The sequence below is a fragment of the Mustela nivalis genome (assembly GCF_964662115.1).
Source record: "Mustela nivalis genome assembly, chromosome: 8".
In the NCBI taxonomy this organism is placed as follows: domain Eukaryota; kingdom Metazoa; phylum Chordata; class Mammalia; order Carnivora; family Mustelidae; genus Mustela; species Mustela nivalis.
This window is the reverse complement of record NC_139027.1, coordinates 40,794,478-40,804,298: the sequence shown is the minus strand read 5'-3', so window position 1 is coordinate 40,804,298 and position 9,821 is coordinate 40,794,478. Positions and strand designations below refer to the sequence as shown.

Genomic DNA, 9,821 nt, shown 5'->3' with positions numbered 1-9,821 from the left:
GCGGTTGGCTGAGGCGTTGCCGTGGCGACAGGTCGCGCACAGGCGCATTGCACGTCGGTAGAGGCCTGGTGGCTGCTAGGCAACAGCAAACATTCCGGACGGCTACAGTCAGCTTTCTACTAACAGCCCTGGCTTTGCTGTCTCTGGAGACCCTCGGCAGCGGCGGCTGTCGCTACAGCCACCTCGGCTGACTTGGTGAGTGCTGAGGAATAGAGCTGTGGGGCCAGACTCCGACTTCCAAAGTCCGCTTGGCTTTCGGAACGCATAGGATAAGGCTCAGAGAAGCAGAGAAAGTGGCCCTTTACTACCTACTTATCCTTTTAGAGGGCTGGAAAGTGATGAATAGATGTTTCAGGAGACTTGTCCAAGATCTGCTCGATATGATAGTCAGTGGCCGTTAAGTGGCGAGTCTGAGTTGAGTCTTCTCTAAATGTGAAGTCTAAGATGTACCGAACAATGAAATAAAACATTAATAAGTTTTATATTAATTACATGTTGAAATGAGAATATTTTGGATACGTTAAATAAAGCACATTATTAAAAATTTACTTCACCAGTTTCTTTTTTTTTTTTTTTTTTAATATGGCTACTTGGAAAATTAAAATTGCATAGGAGATTCTGATGAGCCAGCACAGATCTAGACTAAAACCTCGGCCTGCTGACACCTGTTTCAAGGCCGTATGTGCTATGGTACTGCTTTGAAGGAAAGTATCTCCACCTGTCTGGTGGGGTGGGCGTGGTGGTGAGGATGCAAGACCACTACTAGGCTCCTAGTTCTAGTGTCATGAATCAGAATGTGCATTTTAACAATTTTCTCATGCATATGAAAGCTCCAGGAGCAGTGTTTTAAGATTTAGTCGTCAACTCCTATTTTTCCCTTTGGTTGTTTCTTGTTTGGGTTTTGGGTTTGGGTTTTTGGTTTTAGAGTACCTAGGCTCAGGTTGCCTGCATTAAAATTACCTGCACATGAACCAGCTCCCCTGAAGATATTTTGCATGCACAGCATGAAAATCATCTCAATATCAATTGCAATTCTTTTCTTCCTTTGAAATCTAGACCAGTATGACCCCTAATCAGTGGCATCTGCAGCATCTAAGAACTTGTTAGAAATGCAAATTCCTTCCCTCCATTTCCCCATGTCCTCCGTGTTATTTCTTATGCTCCACAAATAAGCAAAACCATGTGATAATTGACTCTCTGTGCTTGACTTATTTCACTCAGCATAATCTCCTCCAGTCCTGTCCACATTGATACAAAAGTTGGGTTTTTCAGGGGGAGATGAACCATGGGACTCTGAAAAACAATCTGAGGATTTTGGGCGGGGGGAGGTTGGGTGAGCCTGGTGGTGGGTATTATGGAGGGCACGTATTGCATGGAGCACTGGGTGTGGTGCATAAACAGTGAATTCTGGAACAATGAAAAGAAATTTTAAAAATAGATAAAAATTAAAAAAAAAAAAAAGAAATGTAAATTCCTGGATCCCACCCCAGCTACTTGAAGACCAGCCATTTTCATTTCTCTGATTCAAGTCCTTAGTTTGGAAGAAATGGGTAACTTTGTGGGTTTTCTTTCGGGGTGAGCATTCCCTAGTTCTTAAGTCAAATCCACGAGTCCCACTTCCACAGTTCTTAAGTCAAATCCACGAGTCCCACTTCCACAGTTCTTTTGCTCTACCTTTAATTTTTCTTTTGCAGACCCTGTCTTTCCAGGAGTGAGAATGGCTTTTCACACCCCAGAGGAGGATGTCAAACTAAAAAATATTGAAGAGCAGGTGGAAAACCCTACCCTTGCAAGACTGAACAGTATAGCAGCAAAGGGTAGACTGAGTTTTGTAGTACCCACCGAAAATGAATTTGACACACAATTCCTGACATTTAAGCACAATACAAAAGCACAAGAAAAAACAAGAAAACGACAGCAGCCTATAAAACTAGAGCCTCTGGTAAGTTCAAAAACCAGCATTTTAGCCACTTTTGGCTACACAGGAAGTTGAAAAATTCCTATAGAACTGGTCATTTCCAGACTCTTAATTAACAAAGAAGGAATGAAAACCCAAAAGTTAAGCCTTTTGAAGCTGTAAACACTGTAAACATTTATTAAAACAACAACAACAACAACAACAACAAAACAAAACTAGCTGTAGGCACTATTCAAGATGGGAGATACAGTGGTGAACAAAGTTTTCTAGCAGATAAATTCTCTCTAGAATTATGTACAGTACAGATAATTGTCTTAAGTTGTAAGGCTCTTTGAGATATTAGGAAGAGTAATATATAGGTTCTATACATATATCCATTTATTACTTCTAAAGTAATAAAGTAATAAATGAAAGTTTTTGTGCATGTCTGGAAATACTTAATTTTAAGAATCCATTTGTGCTCTTGGATAATTCTAAATCCATGGAAAGGAGCAGTGAATGTGCATGAAGTGAGAAGTGAAGGTTATCAGTTGCACCCTGGGATATTACTTACTGTTGTTAGTGTTTGCGCTTTAGGCTGTTTATATGTTTTTTCAAGTGTGTGTGTGTGTCTGTATAGACATATATAACTTTAAAATAAGATTATGCAGGGTGGTTGGGTTATGGATATTGGGGAAGGTATGTGCTATGGTGAGTGCTGTGAAATGTGTAAACCTGGCCATTCACAGACCTGTACCCCTGGGGCTAATAATACATTATACGTTAATAAAAAATTAAAAATTAAAAATAAGATTATGCAATATGTACCGATTTTCAAAGTGAAATAAACATACAGAACTTTTTCTAATGCATGCATAATGAGCTATCTTTTCTAACAGTGGCACCGTATTGTTGCATGGGTGTGCCGTACTGTATATCCATTAACTGGTGCCCTCTTGATGGGAGTCCAGCTTATTGGCTATTTGTTTTGTTATTGTTTTGTTTTGTGGTTACAGATAATGCTGCATCGAATGGCCTTGCTTTTGTACATATAAAGATAGATTCCTAGAAGTGTCATTGTATAGTTCTTGGACTTCTGAAGTACATTTTTCATTTTGAAAAATATTGCTCAGGGGGCGCCTGGGTGGCTCAGTGGGTTAAGCTTCTGCCTTCAACTCAGGTCATGATTTCAGGGTTCTGGGATCAAGTCCTGAATTGGGCTCTCTGTTCAGCAGGGAGCCTGCTTCCCTCTCTCTCTCTCTGCCTACTTGTGATCTCTCTCCCTCTCTGTCAAATAAATAAATAAAATATTTTTAAAAATCAGATTGCTTACCTTTTCCCCTGTCAGTTTATGAGTTTTGAAAAAAAATATGTATTATGAATATTAATCCTTACTCCATTGTTTCTCAAACTTCAGTATTCATTCCTTTTGAAGGAAAACATTCTTGAGCATCCATAGTTCTGATCTGTTATTTTTATTTTTAGGTTACCTTATGGCACTGACCTCTGTTGTCTCTTTTAGGTAGTTCATTCTGTGTGCCTGCATTACATGTGTGGGGCATCAGGGTCTACCTATTCTTTTTCTCCCATGGACTTTGAAACCTTTCACATTTATTTCTTTGTAACATATTTACCTTCACTTGGCAAAAGTGTGCCATTAACCCTTTATGATTAAAGTTGTTCTATTTGTCTTCAGTGCAACTAATTTGTGTATATTGAATATTTATTATGTACCCACTATGCGCCAGGCTTTGGGCCATGCTCTGGGAATATAGCAATGAACAAAGCAGACAAGATTCCTATTGACATGCTAGTAACCCTAAATAAATAGATTGAATAATGTCATGTAATGATAGATGTTATTAAGAAAATAATACAGGGAATGTGGTGGAAACAAATGGCAAGACTACGTAAGTTTGTTTGACTACAAAGTTCTTCTTAAGATGTCATCTGAACAAGTCCCTGACTATAGCCCATATCACCTGCCACACATGTGAATGGACGAGCCATTGGCTGATTCCAGTCCCCAACCTTTGTGCTGTCTTAGCTGATGCTCTGAAGAGCAGGGGCAAGCTGTCCCCAGTGAGTTCTGCCTAAACTGTAGATTTTTGAGCAATATAAATGGAGGTGTTTTTTAAGTTATTAAGTTTGGGGCTGTTTGTTAGGTACTAATAATAGATGACTAGAGCAATATACTAATTCATAAATATGGTAATTCATACAGTACTAAAAATAATAAGGAATAAAGTGAAAATGACCTGAATTTCCATCATGCAGAGAGAAAGTAGCTTTGTTTTCAAGTGATGTATTTCTTGTGTACAGGTATCTGTAGTTTGGTTTGTATAGAGTTAATACTGTGGTATGTTCTTTTCATGATTGCTACCCTTTCTCTTCCTCCCCTTCATTTTCCTCTTCTTCTCTTCCTACCCCTTCCCCCTCATTCCTCCTTTCTCTCCCTTCCTCTCTCTCGCTCCCTTTCCCTTTTCTGTTCTTCTTCCACATTTCCCCCTAACAATTCTCCCCTCTCTGAACCCTTTGTCTATGGTATTTACAGATAACAACAACCTAGTATATATCACTTCTTGCTTTTCCCCACGTTCAGTTTTATACAAATGGATGAACACACACAAAATACATATTTAGACTTCTGGACATTTGTCCTAAAACATATAAATATAGTACTCTACGTGTTGCTCTTTACACCTAAGTATACATTCTTCGAGGTCAGATGATATTTATTTCTTTTTTTAGAGAGAGTGCGAGTGTGTGGCAAGGAGTAGGTGGTGGGGTTGGTACAGGTGTGGAGAGAGAGAAAAAGAGAGTCCCAAGCAGGCTCCATACCCAGCCAGGCGCAATATCATGACCCTGAGATAATGACCTGAGCCAAAATCAAGAGTCAGAGGCTTAACCGACTGAGCCACCCAGAGGCCCTTCAGATGATATTTCTGTAACATTCTTTTTAATAGTTGCCTATCCCACATTGCATGAATAATCCATAATTTATTCATTCATTCTCTTTTGGCAAGTTTGTTCTGCAAATATTTACAGTGGTTCAGCAAAATCATTGTATTATCCATCCCAACTGGTGCTTAGATTCTTTTGGGATAGAGTTCCATGATTGGTTTTGTGGAGCTGAAGAGCAAAAAGTATATCTATGTAATTTGATTTGATTCAAACACATTTTACTTGGGGACCAGTTTCCCAAACCGGTGCTTATGTGCAGCCTAAGTTAAATTTCACTTTTACCCTTTCCTAGGTTTTCCTGCACCATCTTCTAGCTTTTTTCTTTGCCTGATTGGGAAGGCTGAAACTGCATCCTCACATGGGCTGCTGCTAATCATCTCTCCATGTGACTTGTGTTAATGGGTCCTGTTCTTATCCGAATTGCAGCGTTCTGTTTGTATTGGGCTTTTGTTTTCTCTCCATTGACCACCATTTTATACTCATTCTGTTGACAGCATTTCCCCACATTTTCTCCCATTTTACAATTCTTTATTTTTATGCTTTACGTTTAAAGCTTTCATTCATGTGAACTTTTAAATTTGATGTGAGGAAAGGGACTAATTTCACTTTCTTCGAAATGTTTTGTAAGCACCACGTTTTTCCTACTAAATTAAAACATCACCTTTATCATGTATAAAATTCTCATATCCTTTGAGACCTACTTACAGATTCTTGATTCTTCTTTCTACTGATCTAGCCACATTGTTTTGGTCACAGTGGTTTTTTAACATAATTTTGATAAGTAGAAGGCAACTGCTTCCTCACTATTCCTATTTTGTGTATATTCTCTGTTTTAGATAGTTATCCTTCCATATAAAATTTAAAATTTGTCCTTCTTAGATAAGTAATTCATTTTAAAATGTACAGAAGTTGCACAGTTAAAGTCTATTTTCTTCCACTGTCCCTCATCCATCCAGGTTCCTTCTTTAGAGGCAACCAGTCGAATGAAAAGCATATGTTATGTATGCTTTCAGAGATGTATTATGCCGTATAACCCTAAAACTAGCATGCTAAACAAACTTTCCTGCCCCTTGCTTTCTTCATTTAATACATAGCCTGGAGGTCATTTCATTTCAGTTCAAAAGGTTTTTGTTTTAAATATTTTATTTATTTATTTTGACAGGCCGAGATCACAAGTATGCAGAGAGACAGGCAGATAGAGAGGAAGAAGCAGGCTCCCTGCTGAGATTAGGACCCTCATATCAGGACCTGAGCTGAAAACAGAGGCTTTAACCCACTGAGCCACCCAGGCGCCCCCAAAAAGTTTTTTAATACCAATTTTCTTCATAGATCATAATATCCTATCACAGATGAATATGCCATAATTTATTTAGCAAGACCCAAATTTATAGATTAGGTTTTTAAAATATATTTTTATGACAACAGTGTTACAGTGAATAATCTTGGACATCTGTCACCTCATACATGTGATCTATCTGTAGGCAGACTTCCTAGAGATGGGATTGCCAACTCAAAACACATGTACGTTTGTAATTTTGGTTAGTAAATGTTGCTTCAGTAGTAGAAAAAAATGCTATCTCAGAGTAGTTTTAATTTAAATTTCTTTTTTGAATAAGGTTGAACATCTCTCCATATGTTTAGGAGTTATTGTTTTTCTGTCTGTGACATATATGAATCTTCATGTCTTATTTTCTAATTGGGTTGTTGGTATTTTTCTTATTGATTTGCATGAGTGCTTCATATATTAGGAAATAAGACCTTATCTGTGGTAGGCATGATAAAAATTTCAAGTTTTCCTAATTTTAATGTAATTGATTAATTTATATCTTCTGAGTATTGTGTAATACATAGGTACTCCATTTAGCAAGACTTTAGAGATAAAATTATCTAGTGATGTCATAGATACTTCTCTTTGAAAATTACTTCAGGATTATTTTTATTATTTTTGTTATTTTAAATTTAGATCTTTGATCTATTCAGAATTTTTCCCAGTGAAATGAATGAGAGGATCCAACTTTTTTCCTAACAGTTACCCAGCTATTTCATTATTAATTACTGAATAATATCATTTTCCTAAAATTATCACCTTTATTATAGATTCAGTTCCCTTTAATATTTTGGAATCCATTACTGGACTTTCTATTCTGATTCATTGATCTGTTTTCCTATTCATGTGTCCAGAATACATAGTCTTAATTATTGTAGTTGTAAAACATTTTTTTTAAAGATTTTATTTATTTATTTGACAGACAGAGGTCACAAGTAGGCAGAGAGGCAGGCAGAGAGAGAGAGAGAGGAGGAAGCAGGCTCCCTGCAGAGCAGAGAGCCTGACGTGGGGCTCGATTCCAGGACCCTGGGATCATGACCTGAGCCGAAGGCAGTGGGATCATGACCTGAGCCGAAGGCAATGGGATCATGACCTGAGCCGAAGGCAGTGGGATCATGACCTGAGCCGAAGGCAGTCTTTAACCCACTGAGCCACCCAGGCGCCCCCTGTAGTTGTAAAACATTTTAATATCTGGCAGAGCTGGTGTTCATTGATGACTCTTCTCCCCACCCAGAACTTTTGTGGCTATTCTTTTTAATTGATTTTTATGTATTAAATTTAGGGTCAGATTGTCTAATCTCTAAGACATCCTATCAGGATCATACTAAGTTTATAGGTTAACTTAAAATTGACTTTTATTGTAATTAATTTTTCAAGTAAAGAACAAAATAGAATTTTATTTGTTTGCTTTTTCTTCCATGACCATGAGTGTTACTTACTTACTTAATAAATTTATAAACAGGTTTTATATCTGGATGCTAATTTTGTGCTAGCTTTTTGTTTATTTTCTCAAGTGTTTTAGGTAAACAACAAAATCATCTACAAAAATAAACAATAATCTAATTTTTTGTATTTTTGCCAGTTTATTTGAAAAATTCAATTTCTCCCAGTGTTTTTTTTTTTAAAAAGATTTTATTTATTTATTTGAAAGAGAGACAGTGAGAGAGAACATGAATGAGGAGAAGGTCAGAGGGAGAAGCAGACTTCCCATGGAGCTGGGAGCCCGATGTGGGACTCGATCCTGGGACTCCAGGATCATGACCTGAGCCTAAGGCAGTCGTCCAACCAACTGAGCCACCCAGGCGCCCTCTCCCAGTGTTTTACTATAAGAAGTTTCAAATATACAAAAAAGTTGAAATAATAGTAAAATGAATACTTATGTACCATCTACCTAGATTCAAAAATTGTTAATTTTTTGCCATATTTGCTTTCTTTCTCTCTTTATATATATATATACGCTTGTTGCTTTGTTATTTAAAAGTAAATTGTAAAGGAATTCTTGAATTTTCTCCACATTCTCACAAACACTTGTTTCTTATCTTTTTGTTAACAGCCATTCTGACAGGTGTAAGGTGGTATCTCATTGTGGCTTTGATTTGCATTTCTCTGATGATTAGTGATGTTGAGCATCTTCTCATATACTTGCTGGCCATCTGTATGTCTTCTTTGGAAAAAGTGTCTATAGAGATCCTCTGCCCATTTTAAAAATTGGATTATTTTGTTTTTTGCTGTTGAGTTGTATGAGTTCTTTATATATTTTGTGTCTTAACCCCCATCACTATATTATTTGCAAATGCTTTCTTCCACTTGGTAGATTGCCTTCTCACTTTGTAGACGGTTTCACCCGCTGTGCAGAAGCTTTTCTCCCCCTTCTTACCTTATGGTCTGGTCTGTGTTTCTTTTCTACACTGCTATATAGCTGAGATCCTCCCGCCTCCATTTATGTAGTTTTTTTCCCGTTCTTCAGTGAATGGCTCAAGAGGGATTTTTAGCCAAAACCAAATGTAATTTAAACAGCTGATTCCTATGCTTACTCCATTTTTTTCTCACTCTAGTTGTAAGAGATTAGCTATCATGCTAAACTCATGATGCTTAGAAATGTAAAGCCATTATGGTGAATTCCTTGCATAGTGTATCATGTTGAATGCTGGATTTTAATTGCCTTAATCTGAAGTTCAATCAGTTGTAGCTATGGAAATTGATTAATGACTTTTGGGTAGAGTGTGAGGATTGTGCAGTTCTTCTCACAATAACTGTTGTAGTGAATGGTGGGGGCTTGTAATGCCCAATTATTGCATATGTGATTTCATGCTTCTGAGCCTTTTCTGTCGGAACCTTACTCCTAGAAGTACTCATTGGTCATTAAGGGACAGAATCGATAGAAACCAAATAGAAAAGTCTTAGTGTAGTGATAGACTGTGGCCAGACCATGATGATAATACCACAATGTTTGTGACTTTGATAGGAATTTAGTCCAGGAAGATCAGTTTCCAACAGGAATAGAGTCCAAAGAATAAGACAAGCTTATGTTAATATTAAAAAGATTAACATGTCTCTTTATTCCCAAAAGCCAGTGCTAAAAGCGTACCAAGATCGTAAGAGGCCAGAATACATATATGAGCAGAACCGACTTCAGTTACTCACTTCTGGAATCACAAAATCTCCAAGAAGCAGTGAAGGAAGAGGTTCTTCCAAAGTATCTATTCAGTATCCTGAGCACCAAGACCCTGCGGCAAAGAAAATAAAGGTATATTATTAAAGAACTTAATTGAGCCTTTCACTTTAATTTTAGTTTCCTATAATATTGCTAACATTCTTATAATTCATAAGAATAGTTGCAAAATTCTTCTCTCTCAGGTTTGCACAATGTGTTTGGGGAATACCGTACTTCTCAGTTCTTCTTCCAGGAAAATTTAGGCAGTAGAGGAAAATCATAAAGGAAAACTTGCACCATCTGTTCAGTGTCCTCTGATCTTGTCTTGCATATTAAAGAAGACATAATAGTGTTTTGAATTTTATTTTACCTTTTGTGAAGTTTACATCATTATTACCCAAAATGACAATCTTTGAAGACCTTGGTGAAGGCAATAAAATAGAAACTAAACTAGCTAGAAAGACAGCTTCTGTGATTGG

At 37.2% G+C, this 9,821-nt stretch overlaps 1 protein-coding gene across 4 annotated transcripts in view; it reads left to right on the top strand.

Annotated features, from left to right (window-relative positions):
• The window catches only part of DNAH6 (dynein axonemal heavy chain 6), a 220,051-nt gene continuing 210,230 nt past the window's right edge, over positions 1-9,821 (top strand). For all 4 annotated transcript variants that reach the window (XM_082743451.1, XM_082743452.1, XM_082743450.1 and 1 more), the window contains exons 1-3: positions 1-195; positions 1,695-1,942; positions 9,259-9,435. In XM_082743451.1, the coding sequence (XP_082599577.1) occupies positions 1,718-1,942; positions 9,259-9,435 (402 nt within the window). In that variant the 5' untranslated portion in view covers positions 1-195; positions 1,695-1,717. The remainder of the gene's footprint in view (positions 196-1,694; positions 1,943-9,258; positions 9,436-9,821) is intronic.